Genomic DNA, 24,320 nt, shown 5'->3' with positions numbered 1-24,320 from the left:
GACTGGGGCGCCTGGGTGGCTCAGTGGGTTAAGCCGCTGCCTTCGGCTCAGGTCGTGGTCCCGGGGTCCTGGGATCGAGCCCCGCATCGGGCTCTCTGCTCAGCCGGGAGCCTGCTTCCTCCTCTCTCTCTGCCTGCCTCTCTGCCTGCTTGTGATCTCTCTCTGTCAAATAAATAAATAAAACCTTTAAAAAAAAAAAAAGAATGTAGTTACTATCTTGTTTTCTTTTAATGATTTTATTTATTTATTTGATATATATAGAAAGAGAGCACAAGCAGTAGGGAGAGAGAGAAGCAGACTTCCCTCTGAACAGGGAGCCAGATGTGGGGCTTGATCTCAGGATCCTGAGATCATGACCTGAGCTGAAGGCAGACGTTTAACCAGCTGAGCCACCCAGGCACCCCTGTATTCACTATCTAGCTGCACTTTTTTAAAAAAAGATTTTATTTATTTATTTGACAGACAGAGATCACAAGTAGGCAGAGAGGCAGGCAGAGAGAGAGGGAGAAGCAGGCTCCCCGCTGAGCAGAGAGCCCAATGCAGGTCTCAATCCCAGGACCCTGAGTCCATGACCTGAGCTGAAGGAACCCACTGAGCCTCCCAGGCGCCCCTCTATCTGGAACTTAAGTTTCACTGGGCATCCTGGCTGTGGATTGGCAGCAGCCCTGGGCCCATGACCTCCTACACTTAAAGCATTCAGAATGTGCCCGCACATACCAGCAAGAGAGAACTAGCTAAACAAAAACCCAGCACTTTCGGTGCTTACTGAGGAAGAAGTATGAACAGTTTCCATTTGCCTTGTGCTGGGGGTCCACTTTAGAAGTATCTCATCATTGAGTCCCTTGAGGTAAGGAGAAGTTCCAAACCCTTTTGAGGAGGGGGAAGTGAAAGCCTGAGTTGGGGAAGGCAGCTTGGGGGCTGGGGGCAGGGCAGAGGCGGGCGGCCCCAGGGAAGGGTCCTGGTGGCACTCCCGAGCATCTAGAGGAGACTGCCACCTTCTTGCTCCCTCAGCTCATGTCCTATGCCCCTGGCAAGACAATCTCCCGCTTTCTCACACATGTGCTTTCTCTGGGAGACCTTGAGGCTGGGGCTGCATACCTTGGGTCTCAGCAGAATGGGGTGAGCGATGCGAGGGCCAGAGGGGAAGGCTGGATGGAGGCAGCCTCAGTTTCCCCCCACATGCTGGCTGAGGTGGGGGGTAGGGGGAGAATGGAAGGAAGAAAAGGCCTCTGCTGGGGCCTCAGACCACCCAGCCCTCCCTACCGTCCAGGAAAGACGTGCTCGGCCCCCCTCACACCTGCCCTGAGAAGGTCAATGTCTCCCTGTCTCAGATCCCAGAGCAAGGTGGGTCCCCCTCAGGTCCCCAGAATAAGTCAGGTCCCCCCTTGGATCCCAGAACAGGGCTGTGTTTCCCTTTGAACCAGCTTCCAGGCCAGGACGTGCCCCCTCAGACTTCCCAGTTCCCCAGGACTTGGCCCATTTCCATCTTCCAGGAGACACACAGTGGTCTGGTCCAGGGGCTATCAGGAATTCTAAGATCATAAAGTTTTAGATACTCACACACATCCCAGGACCCTAAACTCCTCCCATCGTAGAATTTTAGAAACCCAAGAATCTGCATCTTTACAAATACAGCATTTGAAAATCACAGTTTGTTTGTTTTTTGGTTTTTGGGGTTTTTTTTTCTCCCTCGTGTTGACAAATTTCTCTGGGCTGGAACCTCTTGGGATTTTCTTCAAGGCCACTGGAGGTTCTCTAGTTTCAGGGTGCATGCTCCCCACCCTACCCATGCCACGGCAGCCCCAAGTGTCCAAAGGTAGCCGGTGAATCTTGGTATTCCCTAGTCCTGGCCATGCTAAGAAAAGTGATTTTTCTTTAATTCTCTGCTGGGGCAACTATACTTCTGGCCCCGAGATCCTGGAAGTGAAAAGAGAATTTAACTCAGTGATTTTTTAAAAAAAGATTTTATTTATTTATTTGACAGAGATACAGTGAGAGAGGGAACACAGCAGAGAGAGTGGGAGAGGGAGAAGCAGGCTCCCCGCTGAGCAGGCAGCCCCATGTGGGGCTTGATCCCAGGACCCTAGGATCATGACCCAATTCAAAGGCAGATGCTTAATGATGGAGCCACCCAGGTGACTCTAACTCAGTGCTATTTTTAGGGTCTGCTCCACCCTGCCTGGGTCAAGCTGCTGGGACCCTCACTTGGCACTTGGGGTCCAGAAGGAGCACCCAGAGACCTCCTCTTTTCGCTTCCTCCACCAGGAAGAAAGCCTCTTTCTCATTTCATTTTTGGATCCGGCGCATGTTATCGAAACCTCCAGATCTTCTTCTTCGGTGGCTTTTTTATTTTTTATTTATTTTTTTTTTAATTTTTTTTTAATTTTATTTATTTATTTGACAGAGAGAAATCACAAGTAGATGGAGAGGCAGGCAAAGAGAGAGAGAGAGGGAAGCAGGCTCCCCGCTGAGCAGAGAGCCCGATGCGGGACTCGATCCCAGGACCCTGAGATCATGACCTGAGCCTAAGGCAGCGGCTTAACCCACTGAGCCACCCAGGCGCCCCCTCGGTGGCTTTTTTAAAGCAAAAGTCACTAGAACGTCCAGAGCAATTCCTGCCTTCCCCCTGAGCCCAGGGCATTAGCACACAACCCGCTTCCAAAGGAATGACAAGGAATGACAGGAAGACAAACCCTCCACATTCTGCACTGCTTTACCTGTTATATTTCTGCAGAAGGTTTCTGCTTTTGTTTTTAAGATATTAATTAATGGGGGCTCCTGGGTGGCTCAGTGGGTTAAAGCCTCTGCCTTTGGCTTAGGTAATGATCCCGGGATCATGGGATCCAGCCCTTCCTCGGCTCTCTGCTCAGCAGGAAGCCTGCTTCCTCCTCTCTCTCTGCCTGCCTCTCTGCCTAGTTGTGATCTCTGTCTGTCAAATAAGTAAAATCTTTTTTAAAAAAGATATTAATTAATGAATTAATTAATTTGACAGAGAGAGAGAGCACAACCAGGGGGAGCGGCAGACAGAGGGAAAAGCAGGCTCCCAGCTGAACAAGAATCCTGATGTGGGACGCGCGCGATCCCAGGACCCTGGGATCATGACCTGAGCCTAAGGCAAACACTTACCTGATTGAGCCACCCAGGTGCCCACTGCAGAGGGTTCTGTTCCAAAGCTTGGAAAGCACACCTTGCAGCATTGTAAGAACTTCCTTTAAAAACAGCTTTATTGGGGCACCTGGGTGGCTCAGTGGGTTAAGCCTCTGCCTTCGGCTCAGGTCATGATCTCAGGGTCCTGGGATCGACCCCCACATCGGGCTCTCTGCTCAGCAGGGAGCCTGCTTCCCCCTCTCTCTCTCTCTCTGCCTCTCTGCCTACTTGTCTCTGTCTGTCAAATGGATAAATAAAATCTTAAAAAAAAAACAACAGCTTTATTGAGGGACACCTGAGTGGCTCAGTCAGTCAAGCCCAGGGAAGACACAAGGGTACCTGGGTGGCTCACCAGGTTAAGCGTCTGCCTTTGGCTCGGCTCATGATCCCAGGATCCTGGGGTCCAGCCCCAAGTCGGGTTCCTGCTCAGTGGAGAGTCTGCGTCTCCCTCTACCTCTGTTCCTCCCCCAACTCATATTCTCTATCTCACTCACTCTCTCTGTCAAATAGATAAATAAAATCTTTAAAGGAAAAACAGCTTTATGGAAATATAATTCATATGCTCTACAGCTCACCTAATTAAAAGTGTATAGTTCAACAATTTTGAGCACCTTCACAGAGTGATTCACAATTGATTTTAGAACATTCCATCACTCTGGAAAAGAAACCCCATCCCCATGAGCAGTCACTCCCCAGCCTCCCCCTCCCCCAGCTCCTGGCAACCACTGCTTTCTGTCTTTATGAATTTGCCTGTTCTGGACGTTTCGTATAAATGGGATCCTACAACAGGAGTCATACTAAATGATGTTTTTTGTTTGGTTTGGTTTGGTTTTTAATTTTTTATTTATCTTAACATATAATGTATTATTAGCCCCAGGGGTACAGGTCTGTGAACTGACAGGCTTACATACTTCACAGCACTCACCATAGCACATACCTTCCCCAATGTCCATCACCCCACCACCCTCTTCCTACGGCCTCCCTCTAGCAACCCTCAGTTTGTTTTGTGAGATTAAGAGTCTCTTACGGTTTGTCCCCCTCCTGATCCCATCTTGTTTCTAAATGACGTTTTGAAGGTTCGCCCACATTGTAGCATGTTTCACGGTTTTGTTCCTTTTTATGGCTGAGTAATATTCCATTCTGTGGATGGACCTCATTTTGTTCATTCACCCATTGATGGACCCTTGGATTGTTCCCATCCCTCAGTGATTGCTATAAACATGTATGTGAAAGTTTGTGTGTTTTTTTAAAGATTTTATTTATTTATTTGTCAGAGAGAGTGAGCACAGGCAGACAGAGTGGCAGGCAGAGGCAGAGGGAGAAGCAGGCTCCCTGCTGAGTGGGACTCGATCCCAGGACGCTGGGATCATGACCTGAGCTGAAGGCAGCCACTTAACCAACTGAGCCACCCAGGCGCCCCAAGTTATCTCTCTATATTGATCCATAAGAATTTACTTTTATATATTCCGGATACTAGTCCTATCATCAAATACATTCTTTGCAAATATTTTCTCCCATCTTTGGGTTGTCTTCTCCCTGTAGAGTTGACACATAATGTTATGTCAGTTTCAGCTATATGATATAGTGATTCCATAGTCTTTTCCCTTGATAGAATCCTTTAAAGCCCAGAAATCTTTAATTTTGATGAAGTCCAATTTATCTGTTTTTCTCCTTGTTTGTGCTTCTGGTGTCACATCTAAGAAACCATTGCCGGGGGAGGGGGGAGCAATTGCTCAGCAGGGAGTCTGCTTCTCCCTCTCCCTCTCCCTCTGCCCCTTCCCACTGCTCTGTGCTCTCTCTCTACCAAATAAATGAATAAAATCTTAAAGAGAGAAAGAAAGGTACCATTGCCAAATCCAAAGTCATGCAGAGTTAACACCTCTGTTTTCTTCTAAAGAGTTCTATAGGGGCGCCTGGGTGGCTCAGTGGGTTAAAGTCTCTGCCTTCAGCTCAGGTCATGATTTCAAGGTCCTGGGATCGAGCCCCACATGATCTCAGGGTCCTGGGATTGAGCCTCTCGTCGGACTCTCTGCTCAGCAAGGAGCCTTCTTCCTCTCTCTCTCTGCCTGCCTCTCTGCCTACTTGTGATCTTTCTCTGTGTGTCAAATAAATAAATAAAATCTTTTTTAAAAAAGAGTTCTACAGTTTTAGTTCTTATATTGGGGTCATTGAGCTACTTTGAGTAAATTTTTTGTATATGGTGTGAGGTAGGGGTTCAAATTCATTCCTTAACATGTGGCGATCTAGCTATGCCAGCACTATTTGTTGAAAAGACTCTTTATTTTCCCCATGGAGTGATTTTGCAACCTCTGTTAATTTTCTAGGGCTGCCTTACTAACAAAGTACCACAAATTGGGTGACTTAAACAATGGAAATTTATTTTCGCACATAAACGAGGTCAAGATGTGAATTTCTTTGGAGGGTTAGGAGGGAAGAATTGATTACAGGAGCAGGGCCCACTCCTTGCCTTACAGATGGCCACCTTCTCACTGTGTCTTTATGTCATCTTCCCTCTGTGGATTTCTGGGTGTCCAAATGTCCTCCTATAAGGACACCGGTCATATTGGATAAGGGCCCACCCTAATGACTTTATGTTAACTTAATCACACCGTTAAATATGCTATCTCCAAATACAGTCATATTCTGAGGTACCAGGGGTTAGGACTTCCATTTATGAATGGGGAGATACAATTCAATTCCTAACAGCATCCTTGTCAAAAAGAAGTTGACCAGGGGCACCTGGATAGCTCAGTTGGTTACACATCTGCCTTCAGTTCAGGTCATGATCCCAGGGTCTTGGGATTGACCCCCGCATCTGTTTCCCTGCTCAACAGAGAGCTGCTTCTCCCTCTCCCTCTGTCCTTCCCCCTGCTTGGGCTCTCTCTCTCTCTCTGTCAAATAAATAAATAAATAAATAACATCTTTAAAAATTAAAAAAAATAAATAAGAAGTATTATTAGCATATAGTATTAACTGTAACAACTTTTAAAGATCCAACCAGCAGGGTGGGTTAGGCCTCTGTCTTCAGCTCAGGTCATGATCTCAGGGTCCTGGGATCGAGTCCCACATCAGGCTCTCTGCTCGGCAGGAAGCCTGCTTTTTCCTCTCTCTCTCTGCTTGCCTCTCTGCCTACTTGTGATCTCTCTGTGTCAAATAAATAAATAAAATCTTTAAAAGAAAAAAAAAAAGATCCAACCAGCATCCCCTATATAGGAGTCATGCCCTTGTAAACTGGACCAACCCAGGCCAACCGTGTGTGGGATCTGGGGCCCCAGCCCAGAGGGTCTGGGCAAACCAGGAGCAAGGGGGACCCACGGGTGCTGGACGGTGAGCTCTGTCTTATGTCCCCTCCCATTAGATGACCTACGTGAGCAACCAACCATACATGGCGGCCATCATCTTGAGTGAGAAGCAATGCCAAGAGCAACTTAAGGAGACCAACAAGAGCTGCAATGGTGAGTGATCTGGTCTGGGTAGTAGGGCGCCAGTGTGCTAAGTCTCCTGGCAACCCCCACCCTTTCAGAGATGTCTTGTCATGTCTCTATAGCTTTGTTCTTCATGCTGAACCATAAAGCCAAGACGCTGGAGGTAGAGTTGGCCAAGGAGAAGGAAGTATGCACCAAAGACAAGCAGGGTCTGATGATGAGCAAGGGAGTGGTGGAGGAGAAGCTGGCTGAGTGTGGCAAGATCCAGAAGCAGCAGCAGCAGGAGCGACAGCTGGCTGAGGACCGCCTGCAGAAGGTGCAGGCCCTCTGCCTCCCACTGGACAAGGACAAGTTTGAGATGGAGCTGCGTAACCTCTGGAGGGACTCCATTATCCCCCGTACCCTGGACTCGATGGGCTATAACCTGTACCATCCCCTTGGCTCAGAAATAGCCTCCGCCCGGAGAAGCTGCGACCAAATGCCCGCCCTCATGAGCACCAAGGTGGAGGAGCTGGCCCGGAGCCTGCGGGCTGGCATAGAGCGTGTGGCCCGCGAGAACTTGGACATCCAGCGCCAGAAGTTGGAGGTCGAGGAGGCCCTGCGGGCCAGTCAGGAGGCCAAGGAGAAGGTGCAGAAGGAGGCCCAGGCCCGGGAGGCCAAGCTCCAGGCCGAATGTGCCCGGCAGACACAGCTCGCCCTGGAGGAGAAGGTGGCACTACGGAAGGAGCGGGACAACATGGCCAAGTTGCTGGAGGAGAAGAGGCAGGAGGCAGAGCAGCTCAAAATGCAGCTGGCCGTCAGCAGCTCCACCCTGGACACCTGCATCAAGGCCAAGGTGGGCTAGAGGGCACCGGACTCAGGTTGCACTGGGGTCAGGTCTGGGGGTTGTGTTGGTGGTGATGTCTTAGGGCGTTGAGGTGAGCTTTGCAGTCTAGGTCTGGTTACTTACCGCACTTGAGAGTGTCAATGACACAGGATTGGGGTTGAGTTTGGAAGAACATGGAGAAAGGATTAAGGGTTGGGATTGAGTTTAGGGTGCCTGGTGGGCCTCCAGATTGGTTCATTGGTAAGGGGGATTCATGGAGGGTTGGTGTCGGGGTGGGGAAGTGTCTGAGTTGACAGATCAGGAGCCATGAAGTGGGGGTTGGCAGTGAGACTGAAAAGTAAGGCTGGTCTAGAGGAAGGCGTGATGCGAAGCAGGGCTTGTGTTTAGGTGAAGGTGAGTTCTTAGTGACCACCGTGTTTAGGGTTGGTTTGAATGAAAGTTAGGGTTTCATTGAAGATCACGTGAGTCTTAGAATTGGGGTTGTGCTGAGTTTGGATTGTGGGGAAAGGTTGAAAGTCAGGCCAGGGGTCACGTGCAGGGCGACCAGTGAGTTTAACATTGGGTGCAGGATCTCAATGGCTTCTGTTCGGTTGAGTGGAGCCCCCAAAGTTGGAGTTGAAGCTCAGCTGAGCAAAGGTGACTGGTGGGGCTAGAGATGATTAGAGGTTTGGGACCAAGGGTGGATTTAGGATTTCGTGGGCATTAGGATTGGGATTGGTGCTGACCATGGGTTAGGAGTTGAAATTGATTGGGGTTTGGGGTTGCTGACTGAGGGTTGAATTGGGCTGGCCTCGGAATATATTTGAAATGAAAGACTGGGTGACCCTGAGTTAGGGTAAGGGGACCTGGGGAGGGCTGAGGGTCAGGGCTGGGTATAGAGTAGAAACTGCACAGGGGCTCATTTTGGAGTGGGGCTGGGTTGAGGTTCCATTTGAGGTAAAGTCTAGGGTCTAAGGTTGAGTTGGAGTGAGTGTGGTATTGGGAAAGTGTTTCTGGGTGGCCGTGGTGGCGTCCAGGGCTGGGCCAGGGGAAGGAGGCTCGGAGTGTTTTTTTCATGGCAGCCAGGTCTAAGGAACGGGTTGGGGTCCGAGTTGGATGTCAAGTTATGACCTTTGATCAGGTTTGTCATGGGGATTGGGTTTAGGTCAGGGTTTGAGTCTAAAGAAAGTGCTGTTTTCATGTTGGATTTGGATTTTAGGTGATTGAGTTTAAAGCTGGCTTTGGATTTCAGGTTCAGGGTCATTGGAGAGAAGGCAGCGAGTTTACAGAGTGAGTCAGCTTCAGCCTAGAGTGGGGCTGGGTCCCGTGTTGGGTGGATGCACTCAGTTGGGGTCATGAATTGGGGTCGGGTTGGAACTAAGATTGTAGGGGAGACCGAGGTAAGCTCCAGCAAGCTCTCAGGAAACCCGGCTTCCAGAGTTCCCAGTCCCTTAAGGGCAGGTGGGTGCACGTACGCCCGTTAATACGGGTATCTGTCTCCCGGGTCTGTTTCCCCGCCCTGGAAGGAACTCTGACCCAAGCATCCAAGGGCATAAAGGAGCAGGAGGCTCCATGGGATTCTGGTTCAGGGGTCCCGACTTCTGCCAACCTCCCACCATCTTTCTTCCTACAGTCACAGCCGATGCCTATGCCCAGACCTGTGGCCCCTGTCCCCAACCGCCAGCCCATCGGTGAGTGACAGAAAGCAGGGCCAGGAAGGCATTCGGGGATGGTCCTTTCTGCTTCTTCTCCCATCTCAACCCTGCTATTGGGGCTGCTGCGCCACCCCTCGCCCAGGGTTGGGGCGGTTGGTTGAACCTGACCCCTCCCTCTCGCCACAGACCCAGCTGTCCTGGAGGAGTTCAAGAGAAGGATCCTGGAATCCCAGAGGCCTGTAGGCAATGCTGTAGCCCCACCCAGGTAAGGCACTGTGCAGACTGAGATAGTTCAGTCTCAGGGCTTCCGGGGAGGCTGGGAAGAGAACTAGGGGTGGAAGGAGGCTCATCTCGCACTTGGGTCCTTAATTGAGTGCTGGCTGTCTACCAGGCCCTATGCTGGGTCCTGGGAACATAGTCATGACTAAGACCCATGCAGACCCATTCATGGAACTCCCTCATTAAGGGGTGAAAGAAACAGCGAAGGAGCCATGAAAAGAGAGCCCAAGAGCCTACAGTTACGGGCGGCTTACTGTGAGTTCAGCACAGTCGGAAGCACTTCGCCAGCTTAACTCCCTGAACCCTCACAACCCTAATCAGTGGGCAAGCCACTGTCATCACCTCCCACTTTCCAGATGAGGAAAATGAGGCACAGAGAAGGTGTGCGCCGTGGCCCAGGTAACACAGCCGGGGAGTGGCAGAGCTGGGGACTCGAACTCAGGCTCTTGGACTCCAGGCCGGCAAGAGAGGGCTTCGGTGAGGAGGAGGCCTTTGAGCTGGAGGATGGGCCCAAGCTGGTCTGGGAAAGGGCAGAAGATACAGCGCTCTGGATGATGAGAAGAGCCAGGGTAAAGGCTCAGAGGCCAGGCTGGGGGATGGGGGTTGGCTGGAGCTAAGGAAGGGAGGAGGGGGAGCAGCAGCAGTGCAGAGACCCCTCTGAGCCTCTCTTTCTAACCGCTACAAAAACAGAGGTCTCTGAAATCAAGGGCATGGAAACTCTTCGCTAACTGTGAAGTGCTGTCCACAGGCATGTAAAGCCAGGGGCTGGGTATTGCAGCAAGGCGCATCGAGGCACATGTGCACAGACTCAGGTCAGGGCTCTGTGTCTGTACCCTGCCCCCCCATGCCCCCTCCCAGAGTACAGCCTGTGCATCACAGGGAAGGTGACTCAGGCCACCGCCTCGAGAACATCCTGTTCTTCCCTCCCAGATGGTGGCTACGGTCCCCGCGCAGTACCATATCGCTGGACAAGGAGTCTGGGAAGGGCACTGCCATTCACAGTTTAGGACCCTGGGCTCCGGGCGACACCGGGGATTTTAAGTCAAATTCTGCCAACCCCAAGCCTGTGCCTCTCCCATAGCTCTGCCAGCAAGGCTGTGGTCAGCCTGGTCTATCTCAGCCTGGGGACAAATTGACTTCCAGAGGGTTGTCTTCAAATCCCGGGGTGGGGGTAGTCCTCCACATCCAGCTCCATTTCCTCTATGGCTCCTCTTACATACGCCCTCTGACGGGGAGCTCACCTCCTCACAACACTTTCCCTTCCGTTCTGGATGGCTCCGTCTGGGAGAAATCCTTCAGCCTCAGGCAGTCCACGGGGAGGGAAGCAGGAGGATGGAGAGAAGACCCTGCTCCAAGCAAACAGTTTTCCTCTCTCCATCTTGGCCCAAAGCCAACATGGCAAGGAAGGAGGTTCTATTCTTATCCCCACTTTTCAGAGGAGGGAACTGAGGCCCCAGGGAAGTGACCAGCCTGGGGTCATGCGTCAGTGAGTCAGGGCCAGAGCCAGGCTCCCAGCCCAGACCAGTCCCAGGTGGAGAAAGGGGAAGCTCTTGACATTGTTTACCCCCAAAGACGTCCCTCCACAGAGAAAACAATAAGTACTTAAAGCAGGGCCCCTCCTGCTTCTCTCTGCCAGGTCTCAGGAAGGGACGTTGGCCCTCTGTGCTCCAGTCTTGATTCACCTTCCCCCTGAGAAAGCGGCCATCGGCTCTGGCTTGGCGTCCCAGTGAGGCCAGCTCCTGGGTGGGCTAGCGTAGGCAAACCACAGGCTGTAGAATCACATCATCAGAATTTTACATGCCTCCGGTCAGGGGCCAGGGCTGAGGTCCAGCACCAATCACTCAGCTCCCCCCACACCCTCTGATCAGGAGAGGGCCTTCCTTTTCCACTCTTACTCCTTCTGACCTTGATGCAGTCAGTCTCTGAGCTGCTAACATGCTCCCACTTACAGCTGTCGCCGCGATCCCAAAGCCAGGGCCAACCCAGGACCCTCCCATCAGCTGGACCAGAACACAAAGTCTTGGTTTTCCCGTGGACCCTTTTAAGTCATTCTTTCTTTCTTTCTTTTTTTTTTTTTTTAAGATTTTATTTATTTATTTGACAGACAGAGATCACAAGTAGGCAGAGAGGCAGGCAGAGAGAGAGGAGGAAGCAGGCTCCCTGCTGAGCAGAGAGCCCGATGCGGGACTCAATCCCAGGACCCTGAGATCATGACCTGAGCTGAAGGCAGCAGCTTAACCCACTGAGCCACCCAGGCGCCCCTAAGTCATTCTTTCTTGATGGCAAGTGCACTAGATTTCCTTTTTTCCTGACAAGACTGTGTCCTGTGGATATCCATTTATTTAAGTTAAACACACACAAGCAACGTAAAGACAAATAAGTAAATACTGGTTTCGGGGCCCGGGGGCTGGATAAGGCAAGAGTTGTGAGGAGGTTTTAGAGTATAGGTGAGGTAGGGGCGCCTGGGTGGCTCAGTGGGTTAAAGCTTCTGCCTCCGGCTCAGGTTGTGATCCCAGGGTCCTGGGATCGAGCCCCGCATCGGGCTCTCTGCTCAGCAGGGAGCCTGCTTCCTCCTCCTCTCTCTCTCTGCCCGCCTCTCTGCCTACTTGTGATCTCTCTCTGTCAAATAAATAAATAAAATCTTAAAAAAAAAAAAAAAGAATATAGGTGAGGTTCTTCGGTGGGGTGAGGTCCGGAGCCACCAACCAAGAAATAATTCTTTTTTTTTTTTTTTAAGATTTATTTATTTGACAGAAGAGATCACAAGTAGGTAGAGAGGCAGGATGAGGGAGAGGGAAAGCAGGCTCCCCACCAGGCAGAGAACCTGATGCAGGGCTCCATCCCAGGACCCTGGGACCATGACCCGAGCCGAAAGGCAGAGGCTTTAACCCACTGATCCATCCAGGTGCCCCAAAGAAAGAATTCTTGAGATGTCTTTGGTGCAAAATGGTGGTTTTATTAAAACAGGGGGACAGGGGCGCCTGGCTCAGTGGGTTAAAGCCTCTGCCTTCAGCCCGGGTCATGATCCCAGCATCCTGGAATTGAGTCCTGCATCGGGCTGTCCCGCATTGGGCTCTCTGCTCAGCAGGGAGCCTGCTTCCCCCTCTCTCTCTGTCTGCCCCTCTGCCTACTCATAATCTCTGTCTATCAAATAAATTTTAAAAATAAATAGAGACATAATTTAAAAAATTTTTTTAATTAAAACAAAACAAAAACCAGGGGGACAGGAGCCCTGAGCAGAAAGAGCCGCTGTACCAGGATGGGGAGGGGTGGCTGGTTATATACTTGGGAGCTGGGTGAGGTCAGGAAAAGGGAGGTTTCAGGAGGATTTTCGTATGCTAGAGAAGACCCTCAGGATCCCGGAGGCCTGGCCGTTATCAAGCCAAGGTTGGCTTTCCCTCTGGCAAAGCATTCACATTTAGAGAGCTGGGCAGCTTTCTGGAAGAAGGTCCCACAGGCCCCACCCAGGGGCAGGGGCAGTGGCAGGGTGTCCCACTGGTGCTCTGTCCTGGCCTAGCCTTCTCTCCTTCAACAACTGTAGTGTGGAAGTTTGCAGATGGGGAGTCCGGCCCTGACTCTGAGCTGGCCACACAGCGAGTGTCACTCAAGTTCATTGCCACCACAATTGTGATTTGGTTCCTTTATTCAGCCCATTTGTGTCTGGAGCAGCTGCTGGGTGCTGAGGACACCAGGAGGAATAGGCAGGGGTCTAGTGGGGCTCCCGGTCCAGCGGGGCAGACGGAGGGTAGACCAGATGCCTGAGCTCTTGTTGTAGGGCCCCTTGCTGGTGGGTGAGGCAGAATTGGGATGAGGCAGTGTGAGGATAGAATTTTCCACAGGAGGCCAGGCAGGCTTCTCTGTCCTGCATGCGGGGTATGCGGGTCGGGTCGGGGCAGAGAACTAGAGGGAGGGGTCATGGGGGATGGGGTGTCCCTGGAAGGGCATACCAGGTGGAGAGCACAGCCCAAGCCAAGGCCCTGAGACAGGGCTGGGCCTGGTGAGGAGGTGGTGTGGCTTGGGCAGAACAATCGAGGGGGTGAGTAGGAAGTGGGGGGGGGGGGGGGGGGGGGGGGGGGGGGTGTGGGTCACACAGGGCCTGTGGCTGCGGTGACAACTTTGGGAGCTTTGGGACAGCAGTGAGCAGGGAAGGACGTGACTGGACTCAGGGGTCCATAGGCACCCTCTAGTCGCTGTTGGGGGCGGTGAAGGCCACAGCCAAAGACCAGGCCAAGAGCAACTGTGCTGGTCCAGGCAGATGATGATGGGGCCTTAGGAGCCTGGTCTCTGAGAAATGGCCAGGGACCACTCTCTCCCTCGCCGTCTGGCAGGCAAGAGTGGGTGAAGGATGGATATACGACAGGGCAGGAGCCGGGTGAGTCCTGGTCAGGCTGGAGCCAGCAAGGGGGGACCAGAGCCAGCCAAGGAACGTGAGGCCATTTGGCCCCAGGGAAGAGCCGGGGAAGGAAGGGAGGGGGCCAAAGGAAGCAGCGCTTGGCTGAGGCCCCCTCCTCCCCACCAGGAAACAGCGTCTGAGCCAACCCCTGACCCCTCGCGGGAACCTTTGCGAGGCCAAGGAGGGGGAAGGGCATTCCAGACCGCCTGCTAGCTCCTGCGGGGGGGGGGGGGGGGGGGGGGGGTGGCGAGCGAGGCCTCCTGAAGTCTTGGAGGACTCTGGCAGGACTTGAGTTTCGGGTGAGGAGGACTGGTGGGGACAGAGTGGGCGGAGCCTTGCATGCCCCGTAGAATGGATCTGGCTTGTCTGCAGGGCACTGGGGAGCCAGGGAGACTGTGTGAGGAGAGAGAGGCAGGCTCCTTGGAAAAACCCTCCTGGGAATGAGTAAGGGGCTAGCCCTGGGGGGGTGGGGGGGGGGGGGGGGCTCGTTCTGTGGGGACAAAGGAGAGAAACTGAGGCCCTGTCTGGGGGTGGGGTGGGGGGTATGGACAGGGGCTTTGGGGCAAGCTCCCAGGATCTCTGGGGCTTGGGGAAGCAAAGCTAAAAGTCGGACAGGCTGCAGCCAAGGTCTGGAGCCCAGCAGGTGGCTGCTCTGACCACTGTCGCTTCACCTGTGTACCGAGGAGGCCCACATCTCGGGCCCACCCTCGCAGGGAGGTTTAACAAGGAGGAGTCTGAGGGGAAGGAGGCCCCCAAAAGAGCCAAAGAGTCCTCGGCGGTAACACGGGGCCTGGGGTGGGAGGAAGCAGGCCCGGGCAAGGTTTGTCCTTCTGTCTGTCTCACTGACCTTTACCATCTCCTTCCTGTCCTAGTGGCTGAGGAAGCTCCAGGCCCTGGGCACCGAGGTGTGGCCCCGACCGGCCAGTCTGCGGACACGGCGTGGACGAGACGCCCATGGCGTGGACCAGCAGCCAGGGCCACGGCCACGGCCGGCTGAACTCCCCGCACACTCGCCAAAGTGGGTGCCCTTGGCCTACACCCCACACTCATCCTTCCCCGCACCCCACCACCCCCTCGGATGCTCTCTCACAGGCCCACACCGGCACCACGCAATCCCTCGTCCGCAGACACTGCAGTGGTGTCCCCTGTGGATGCAGTGACGTCACATAGACATAGCCATAATGTCACACACTGATGAGGCGATGGCAGGGAACACGTCGCCCACAGATACAGAGCACTGACATCACGCACACACACGGTCACACCTTCTGCCCAGCCCTCGCCCGATGTCACAGTCCTCCTGCACCCAGGGGCCCAGGCGCTCACAACAGCCCACCCATCCCCCAACCCATGCCCCTGCCACAGCCGCCCTCCAATCTTCTGGTCTTCTGACTCCTCATCTCCATCTGGGGCCTAGGGAAGTGGAAATGGGAAGACATTAGCCTCCATCCCCCATTCCCCCCCTCCCCCGCCCACAGGAGAGTCTCCAGGCTCCCCTGCCAGACCACACCCAAACCCAGGGCAAATGTCACCCACTGACCCCAGCATAGCCGGTGAGGGCGGCAGCCCCGTCCCGCTCCCCGCACTACCCAGCCCTGCCTGTGGCCTGTATTAATGTTAGTGGCACTAAATAAATACTGAATCCTTTCAAAGACTCCGGAGTGGTGATTTCTGCTTTGAAAAGACAGGTCCTAGCAGTGCGGGAGAGAAGACCTTGCAAGCTAAAACTCTACCCCCTGCCCCCAGCATGCCCCCGGGGCCAGAAGAGCCTGCAGCCTGGACAGAGCCCTCAGAGACACCAGCTTCCCTCAAAGCTCTGAAACCACTTTTTATATAACTGCTATTTGGGGCACCTGGATGGCTCCTTCAGTTAAAAGGTTACCTTCGGCCCAGGTAGTGATCCCAGGGTCCTGGGATCGAGTCCTGCATCGGGCTTTTTATTCAATGGGGAGCATGCTTCTCCCTCTGACCCCTCTGTGCTCCCCCTGCTTGTGCTCTCTCTCTCTCAGACAAATAAATAACATCTTAAAAAAAAAAAAAAAAAAAAAGGCAGTTTCTTAGAAAACAGGTTGTCCATCTGTGGCTTTCATCTTCCTAAGGTTTGCGACGATTTCCCCCAACCGTTGCTGAGGCAAATGAGCCTGTCATGGACTAGAGGAACACCTCCTCTCCAGAACGGCTCCAGGAACAGTGTCACTAAAGGCTCAGGGCATTTGTTTTGTCTTCTTTTGTTTTGTGGTGAGACGAGATGTCAGAAAGGGCACCAGGGTCCAGCTGGGAACTGCTTCAACATACTGATCACTAAATTTGTGGGGGAAAACAGGAAAAAGTGCATTAGAGGAATACAGGAAAATCCCACTGAACCCATTAGACCAGGAAAAAGAAAAAAAATTTAAAAAGCCATAATACCTACTGCTAGTGAAGATGTAGAGAAAGGGCATTTTCCTACAGGACTGGTAGAAACACAAATCTCATCGTAACCCTTCTGGAAATTAGTTTGGTGATATTTCATTAAAGTAAAAGTGCACAAATCCTTCAACTCAGCAACCCCATTTCTGGGATTTTATTCCTGAGAAGTAAGAACTCCAAGAAATAAAGCAAATACCCATCAGTAGAAAAGCGGCCTAAAAATTATTATCTAGAATCTCAGCTTGTCATTTGCTGTCTCCACCCCAACCCCCCCACCTTCCCCACAGCCCCAGCCTTGATTCCCTCCCAGCCCATCCCCCGGGACCCTAGACAGGGAGGGGATGACTCACAAGGAGCCAGGGCTGGCAACGCCACGCTTAAAGCAGCCTAGTCAGGAGGGACAAAGGAGCGATATTTCCTGGATACGGAAACTCGGGTGAGAGACGCCTGCTGCAGGAAACACTCGGCTGGGGCCCCGCCAAGCCAGGGCAAGGGGGTCAGCCAGGCCAGGCCGCCCAGACAGGCCAGTCTGCAGGCCCCAAGGAAGCAAGGACATCCCTGACCCTCAGCCTACTGGCTGGGCAACTGGAGATTTGGAAAGCAGGATGACACCGGCCAGTCCCAGCAACCACAGGATGTCTGAGTTTTGGGTTCAGGAGACAGACCTCTCTGAATCCAAATCTTGACTCAGTTGGTTTCAGTCTCCATTTTCTCATCCGAGAAATAATCATTCTGAACTTTCTGGACTCGTGGGCACAGGTCTGACTTTTGGTTGGTCTCTTCCTTTCAGAGTGTCCTAGGATATCATCCCTCCAGCTAGCTCCCATGACCAACCCTGCTGGTCCAGAGAGACCTTTCCATCATGGGATCTGACCATGTCCCTCTCTGGTTCACATACCCGCTGTGGCTCCCCATTACCCTGGAAACAAAGTCCAGTTCCTCAGCTCTCTTGTGTCCCCCCGCTGCCACCCCCCACCCTGCTGCCCTCACCTCCAGTGCAGCTCTTGTGTCCAGCTGTCTTGGACCTTTAAATCTCCGGCTAAAAACTCTCCTTAATGTGTGCTTTCAGACTAGAATGGCTTTTTCTTTTTCCTCCAAGGCCCGCCCCCAGAGATCCCTCCTCCAGGCAGCCCTCTTGATTGCCCCAGGTACTGTCCTTGCTCCTGCAGGGGGCATCCCCATCTCCATCCCTGACCATGTATCTCTGACTCCCCCAGGTTGGTGGCTCCCCTGGGGACAAGCAGGGATCTGTCAGGGAGCAATTTACAGACCACCTCCCTGACCTTGTGGCCTAGCCACCGGGTGAGGTTCTGGCTCTTTAGGGATTTCCTGTGACCTCTATAAATAATCCCCATGGCTGCTTCCCACAAACCACCTCACCCTTCTTGGAAAAAAGGGAACGTAGCCAAGGACCTCAGTCCAGCTGTGGGCCAGGGCCTGGGGGAGGCGGTTGGGGCCCAGGCATCCTACCCCAAGAGCGTCTCTCTCCCCACCCAGACGCTGCTCACCCCTCCCCAAAGCCCTCTGGATCCTCCTGATGTGGAGAACAACTGGACAGCCAGCCCTACTAAACCTATGGAATTGTGTCTCTCCTCTGGGCCTGTTTGTATTCCTGAAAAATAGATATAATAACAATGTTCATGGGCTCAGCTCACCGAGTGACCCTTTCCCTCCAGGAGCCCTCCGTGCTGCATCAGCCCCAGCTGCTGAACAAGCAAACAGATCGGTAGTGATTTATTGCAATGAGGTCCTTGAAGACGCAGGCTCGAGGGGTGGTATTCTAGATGCCTCCTGAACATTCTCTTCATACCTTTTGTTGGCCCTCGATACCTCCCAGCCTCTGCTCACAGGTGCCCTAAAACCCGAGAGCTTGTATCTTTGATCATTAGAGAGGTAGGACTCTTTTTCTGATTCTGGAAGGGATTCTGACTCTATTTAAGATTGTTTCTGGGGGTGCCTGGGTGGCTCAGTCCGTTAAACATCTGCCTTTGGCTTGGGTCATGATCTTGCCGTCTTGGGATCAAGACCCTCAGAGGCAGGCTCCCTTCTTGGCAGAGGGCCTGCTTCTCTCTCTCTCTACCTCTGTTGCTCCCCCTGCCTGTGCTCTCTCTCTCGGTCAAATAAGTAAAATCTTAAAAAAAAAAAAAAAAAAAAAAAAAAAAAAAGACTGTTTTGCCTGTGGCAAGGGACGTTAACCATTCACCAGCTGCCGGGTGGGTGTGGAAGCCTGGATCCCAGGGTCCACAGGGGGCGGAGCTTTGATGGAAGCTGCCGGGACCTTCGTTCGTTAGAGGAGGGCGCCCTCTGCTGGTTGGTCACCAGCATATCAGGCGCCCGTGAGTCAGAATCCAAGGCTTCAACACTAATTCAAAGAGACACATGCACTCCTGCGTTCACAGCAGTATGCTGTACAATAGCCAAATCATGGAAGCAGCCCAAGTGTCCGCCAACAGATGAACGAAGAAGATGTGGCGTATATATACGCAATGGAATATTATTCGACCGTGAAAAAGAATGAAACCTTGCCATTTGCAACGACATGGATGGAGCTAGAGTGTATAAGGCTAAGTGAAATAAGTCAGAGAAAGACCAATACTGCATGATTTCAGTCATATGTGGAATTTAAGAAACAAAACAAATGAGCAAAGGAAAAAAGAAAGAGAGAAATCAAGAAACAGGCTTTTTTTTTTTTTTTTTTTTAGATTTTGTCAGAGAGAGAGCGAGCAAGCAAGGGGAGCAGAAGACAGAGAGAGAAGCAGACCCCCTGCTGAGCTAGAAGCCCAATGCAGGATTCGATCTCAGGACCCCGGGATCATGACCTGAGCGGAAGGTAGTTGCTTAACCAACTGAGGCACCCAGGCGTCCCCAAGAAACAGACTTAACTACAGAAAACAAAGGGCTGGTTACTGGAGGGGAGGTGGGTAGGGGGAGGGGTGAAATATGTGATGGGGATTAAAGGGTGCACTTGTCATGATGAGCGCTGAGTAATGTATGGAAATGTTGAAGCACTATATTATACGCCTGAAACTAACATAACATTGTATGTTAACTATACTGGAATTGACATAAAAAAACTGAATAAAAGAAAGCATCCAAAAAATAAAAAAAAAAGAATCAAAGTCCTATTAATCAAGATCTTCCCTCTCTTCCTCCACCCATCTCCCTCTTCTCTTCCCTGCACTCACTGCTTCACCCCTACAGGCCACGGGCCACCTCGATATTCCTTGAATACATCATGATGTTCCCACCTCAGGACCTTTGCACATGCAGTGCCCTCTGCCTGGGATATTTTCACCAACCTCCTCCATTTGGCTTCCTTCTCACCATTCGGCTCTCAGTACCAATGTCACCTCTGCAAGGCACCCTGCCCTCACATCCCTGAGCAGGCAGGTCTCCTCTTCATCATAAGCTCACACAACAGCCATTAGACCTCACCATCAGGAACTAGGTCTCTAACACGGGCAGGGGCAGCACTTGTGACGACTGGTCCCCTCTGAGTCCCCAGCATCCTGCACTCGGCCTGTTGCATAGAAGGCCTACGGCAAACTCAGAATGGAAGTCTGAACAAACCTATGTGCAAATCCCAAAGCTGGGGTTGTCCGGCAACTAAATAATTCTCTGAGCCTTAGTTTCCTCATCTGTAAAACTGTAACAAGATACTTACTGAATTGTGCTGTTATGAAAACTCAATAAAATGATGTGTGCGATTCTAGCACATAGCAGGTGCTTGGTAGGTACTGAAAGAAGGACTGCGTAAGCTTGGAGGCCACAGGCGCCCAGGATCTTGCAAGTCTCTTTTCAAACATAAGAGGCAAAGCTTCCAGATGAATACCAAAAAAGGGAACGACAACTTGCAGAGCAATAAACACACACTTTATGGACAAAATACAAGACAAAACATATTTCACAGGTGTATCCACAAATAAACAAAAGAGCAGAGAGAATTCTGGACCAACACAAACTGTGACCCCCAGGGATGGGGGGAGGGGGATTTCCATGTTTAAGCATTTCTGAATCACCTGAATTTTTTTTATATTCCTTTAATATTTGCAAAGTAAATTAAAAAACGCAAAACAAAGATCCCTGAGGCCCTCCCATTCCATCCCAACCGTCCACTCCTACTCCCCCAGCACAGGAAGCCAAAGGGACCTCCGCTGAGCTCCACTCCAGGGCTGGAACCCCCTAGCACGGCTGGCCGTAGCTTAGTCACTGACAGCAACAAGGAGCTCACCACCTCTCAAGGCAGCACTTTGGTTCATGGTTCTGGGGTCAAGTTTTCTCCTGGAGATGAGATTCTCCCTTGGCCTAAGCTATTCCCACATGCCTCAGGGCTTCTCACTTGCCCACGCAGAAGTCCCGAAAGATGATGTCCAAGACCTCCTCGGTGCTGCCTCCGCCGGTGATGCGGCCCAGGTGACCCCGGGCAAGTCGCAGTGCCTCAGCAGCCAGGGCTAGGTCTTTTGTCTGCCTGTAGTGGCCGAGGGCATCCAGGCAGCCCTGGAGATGATGTTGGTGCCTTGCACGCGTCAGAAGCGGTGGGCCTGTGGACGGGTCCCCACACCTGGAAGGGAAAAAGGATGCGGTCTTTCTCAACTTTCTCAACTACCATTGAAGGGGGATCATCACTTGCATTTTGTAGATCCAGAAAATGAGCCTTGGGGGGCGGGTAGGCAGCCCAAGCCAGTGGCTCAGCCCTGACTTGAACTTGGGTTGAGGCAGGCTGAGGGATAGGGACTGGCAGAGGCGGGGCGGGGGAGCCGCTCACACTTCAGCCAGCTCCTTCCTCAGTGCCTCCAGGAGATCATCCAAGCCCTCTCCGGTCAAGCAAGACAGCAGCAGGTGCGGGGGCAGGTTGGGACTGGGGCCTGGGCCCCCTGGAGGCAGTAAGTCCAACTTGTTCAGCACCAACAGGAGGCGCTGGCTGCTCTCATTGGGGCTCCCAGCGCCTGCGGGGGCGACAACGGTATCCAGGAAGTTGCGGCTGGATGGAGAGGCGAGTTCAGAAGCATCCAGCACCGCCAGAATGAGGTCAGCCTGCTCCAGCCTGGGGGAACAGAGAGAACCAACCAAGTGACCCCGGAGTCGAGCAAAGGCATGGGGGTTGGGGGTGACCAGAGGGGCGGGGCGTGGCACGTGGGAGGGGTGGGGCAAGATGGGTGGGGCTTGGCACATGGAGGCGGGGCAAACCAAGAGGGGAGGGGCAGGAACAGGGGCTGAATTTAAACCTCGGCCCTCCCCCCACATCAGAGCCCCCACTCAAGCGGCCTCAGCAGGCTTTCCTGATTCAGGAGGGACACAAAATAATTGCAGCAAGGCGACATGGAAGTGGAAGGGCCGTTTCCCCATCCCACCACCCTATCAGCCTACCTCTCCCTGGCGCGCCGCACGCCCTCCTGCTCCACCGGCCCCACGCCCTCACGCAACCCCGCGGTGTCGCTCAGCAGCGCAGGGAATCCGGCCAGGTCCACGGGGATCTCCAGCACGTCGCGGGTGGTCCCCGGCTCCGGGGATACTATGGACACAGGCTTCCGGCCTGGGACGGGATTGGGGGTGGATATCATCACGAAGAGAGCGGGGTGGAAACCATGGAGCCTCCCAGTTGAGCTAAGTTTTCATCCTCCTCACTCCTCCCGGCCCCGCCCCCGACACTAGGCCCCGCCTCCGCCCGCCTCCCACGCACTGAGTAGGTTCACCAGGCTGCTCTTGCCAGCATTGGGGGGTCCTGCGACCACTACGTGCGCTCCTGAGCGAAGCCTTTGCCCGCGCCTGGCATCTCGAAGATGTGCGCTCAGTGCCAGCTCCAGCTCCCGTACTTGGCTGTCAGCTGTGGATGGAAGAAAGGGAGGGGAAGGAGTGGGGCCTCCGAGGGCTATGATGCCAGGTGTCCCCAACCCCTAGGAGGACCCACCTCGCTCCAGGACGCCCTCCTCCAGATTGTCATCCTCACCAAAGTCGATATAGGCCTCCACATGAGCCAGAGCCTGGGGGGTGGGGGAAGGCGGGTGGAGGTGGTGATGGGGTAACCCAGGAACCCACCCCCCCTGGGCCCAGGTCGAACCTGACCCAAGGGACCAGACTGGAGGCGCATGCATAGGAAGCTCCTATGCACCGAACGGGTAGGTAAGGTCTCTGAGGCAGGGAATGGGCGAAGAGGGGGGCTTGCCTTAGTGAGAGTCTTGGCCCAGCCATGGCAGAGGTGGCCCAGTTCCCCATCCAGCTGCCTCAGTGCCTGCCGCCGCTGCGCCTCGGTTTCTGCGTGAATTAGATCTGCCAGCCCCTCCACCTCGGTCAGGCTCAGCTTCCCGTGAGCGAATGCCCGCCTGGTGAACTCACCAGCCTCAGCCGGCCGCAGCCCTGGCACACTGCCTGCGGGAAGGTACTGGGTCCTGAGCTCCCTGGCCCCCATCCAGGTCCACTGACAGAGCCAGACTTCGAACCCAAGGCTACAGACTCACCCAGGGCCTGCAGGACGCCACTCACCACCGCTGGGCCTCCATGCACGTGGAATTCCGCGCAGTCCTCCCCCGTGAAACTTTGGGGACCTAGTGTGGTGAGATGGGAGTCGAGGAGAGTACGGCTAGGCAAAACGCCTGGGGGGTGGGGGAGAGGAAACTGGGTCATGAGAGCTACAGTAGGTTCGGGATCTGGAACCCCTCACCTGGGAACCAGAGCACCAGCGCGCGGTCCAACGGCTCCCCGGAACGGGGGTGGCTGAGCAGGCGCAGGCAAGCGCTGCGAGCTGGGGGCAAGTCCCGGGGCGCCGTGAGGCTCCGGAGGGCGTGGCCGCTGGCGGGACCGCTGGTTCGGATCACCGCGATGCCGCAGCGGCCTTGGCCGGAGCTCAGCGCGAAGATAGTGGCCCCGGAACCAGGGGCCGGGGCGCCGCTGCCCTGGCGCGCCCAGGATCTGGGACTGGAGAGGGGAAGAATCAGTGCCTGTGGGAGGCTCTGTTGCCGAGGGGCACGTGGATAGGGCGCTCGATGTTCGGAAGATGGCCCCGGTGGAGGTTCTTAGCTGGGGGATGGGCAGATTGGAGCGTCTGAAGCCAGACGGTGACCCGATTGAGATCTCCGGGAACAGAAGTTGACCCAGATGTGGGTCTGCGACAGGGGGGTGGATATGTTGTGAGGGTGAGGGCGCTGATGTCGAAGTGTGATCCGAATGGGTACTCTGAGGCCAACAGATGACCCAGATGTGGGCTCTGCGGCAGAGGAATGAACGGATTGGGGCTTGGGAAAATGCGAAAGGTGGCTCTGCCCCAGGGAACTGGGACCCGGATCCCAGGGAGAGGATCTGAAGCCCAAGCAGCACCCCACGCTGTCACACCCGTTTCCCGTATCGCCCCACCTGCGAGGCCCACGTGCGGCCCAGGCTACTAGGGTCCACAACCCCCGCCACATGGATTCACAACCAGCGACCCGCCTACCCGCTCTCCCTGGGTGGCTTCTAGTCCTGACAGGAGGCTCCACCCACTCCGCGGCGAGACTGGTAGAATGCTTAACGACTCTCGATGATCATTGGGCTCCTTAGGAGGCGTACGGCCCACCCTCTGAAGATCTTCGTTTCTATTGGCCAGTGGCAGGGAAAGAGGCGGGGAAAGGGCTGGACGCGGGGGTGCAGCGAAATGGCGTTCCCCCGGCAACATTAGACCGAATTTTTAGGATCCTAGAACCGCGGGTATCCCAGACACCGGAAATGAGGGGTGGGAGGAAGAACCGGGCTTGGTCCAGGGCCGTGGGAATTACACCAAGTTGAGGGTTCCAGCCCGGTATTTTCCATCTGGCCACTTCGTAGCTTTAGGCGAAGCAAGAGCATCTCAGGAGCGAAGGATGAGTTCCGGGACACCCACGCCCTGGCCCTAGTAAAATCTTGTTCAAATTTCTGGGAAGATTCCTACCTGTGTTCCCAGAACTCTCCCTGTTTCTCGGCCCCCCCCCCGCCTTCCCCTCCCCCCCCCCCCCCCCCCCGGATACTCTTCTTCATTTGACAAACTCATCCTCAGGACCTAGCTCCAAGGTCCCCTCCGACAGGACACCTTTCTGGAATCCCCAGCACAGCCCTCTCTGCCCTCTGGCCTTTCCTGGCCCCGGCCTGCTCCTGCAGAGCTGAGTGTCCGGTCTCTCTCTGGCTCCCCGAAAGCCAGAAAGGGGAGTCTCAGGGATTTCTTTCAGGTTAACCCAGGACAGCGCAGAATAGCGGAATAAAGC

At 53.8% G+C, this 24,320-nt stretch overlaps 2 protein-coding genes across 7 annotated transcripts in view; one reads left to right on the top strand and one right to left on the bottom strand.

The window, feature by feature from the left end:
• Positions 1-15,358, top strand: part of PLVAP (plasmalemma vesicle associated protein) — a 16,251-nt gene extending 893 nt beyond the window's left edge. Inside the window, exons 2-6 of one of the 3 annotated variants that reach the window (XM_059389370.1) lie at positions 6,506-6,602; positions 6,722-7,407; positions 9,011-9,068; positions 9,219-9,297; positions 14,577-15,358. In XM_059389370.1, coding sequence (XP_059245353.1) covers positions 6,506-6,602; positions 6,722-7,407; positions 9,011-9,068; positions 9,219-9,297; positions 14,577-14,583 — 927 coding nt within the window. In that variant the 3' untranslated portion in view covers positions 14,584-15,358. Of the gene's footprint in view, positions 1-6,505; positions 6,603-6,670; positions 7,408-9,010; positions 9,069-9,218; positions 9,298-14,576 lie in introns of all 3 variants that reach the window. The other 2 variants (XM_059389368.1, XM_059389369.1) reach the window with 2 other exon arrangements.
• Positions 15,359-19,964: 4,606 nt separating this feature from the next.
• Positions 19,965-24,026, bottom strand: GTPBP3 (GTP binding protein 3, mitochondrial). Of its 4 annotated transcripts, none has more exons than XM_059389366.1 (9): positions 23,540-24,026; positions 22,772-23,025; positions 22,569-22,655; positions 22,277-22,475; positions 22,022-22,094; positions 21,821-21,937; positions 21,481-21,646; positions 20,879-21,157; positions 19,965-20,674 (listed from the first exon to the last, which is right to left on the bottom strand). In XM_059389366.1, the coding sequence occupies exons 1-9, from the start codon at positions 23,756-23,758 to the stop codon at positions 20,449-20,451; spliced, it is 1,620 nt and encodes a 539-aa protein (XP_059245349.1). In that variant the 5' UTR covers positions 23,759-24,026; the 3' UTR covers positions 19,965-20,448. The 4 variants fall into 4 exon arrangements, with proteins under 4 accessions (XP_059245349.1, XP_059245347.1, XP_059245348.1 ...); XM_059389364.1 differs by having other exon boundaries at positions 21,794-21,937; positions 23,540-24,022; XM_059389365.1 differs by having other exon boundaries at positions 21,794-21,937; positions 22,277-22,479; positions 22,594-22,655; positions 23,540-24,022.
• Between the last annotated feature and the right edge of the window lie 294 nt (positions 24,027-24,320).

The sequence above is a fragment of the Mustela nigripes genome, chromosome 2 (genome assembly GCF_022355385.1).
Source record: "Mustela nigripes isolate SB6536 chromosome 2, MUSNIG.SB6536, whole genome shotgun sequence".
In the NCBI taxonomy this organism is placed as follows: domain Eukaryota; kingdom Metazoa; phylum Chordata; class Mammalia; order Carnivora; family Mustelidae; genus Mustela; species Mustela nigripes.
Note: the sequence above shows the minus strand (reverse complement) of the source record. Positions and strands in the feature narration are given on the sequence as shown.

What these genes read in the sequence shown, in the direction of transcription:
- GTPBP3 (XM_059389364.1), bottom strand. Translation starts at nt 23,758, where the DNA reads ATGTTGCCGGGGGAACGCCATTTCGCTGCACCCCCGCGTCCAGCCCTT. An exon ending in GGAGGGCGTCCTGGAGCGAG is followed by an intron (nt 21,938 to 22,021) that starts GTGGGTCCTCCT and finishes TTCCATCCACAG; the next exon opens with CTGACAGCCAAGTACGGGAG. An exon ending in CAGCCTGGTGAACCTACTCA is followed by an intron (nt 21,647 to 21,793) that starts GTGCGTGGGAGG and finishes ATCCCGTCCCAG; the next exon opens with GCCGGAAGCCTGTGTCCATA.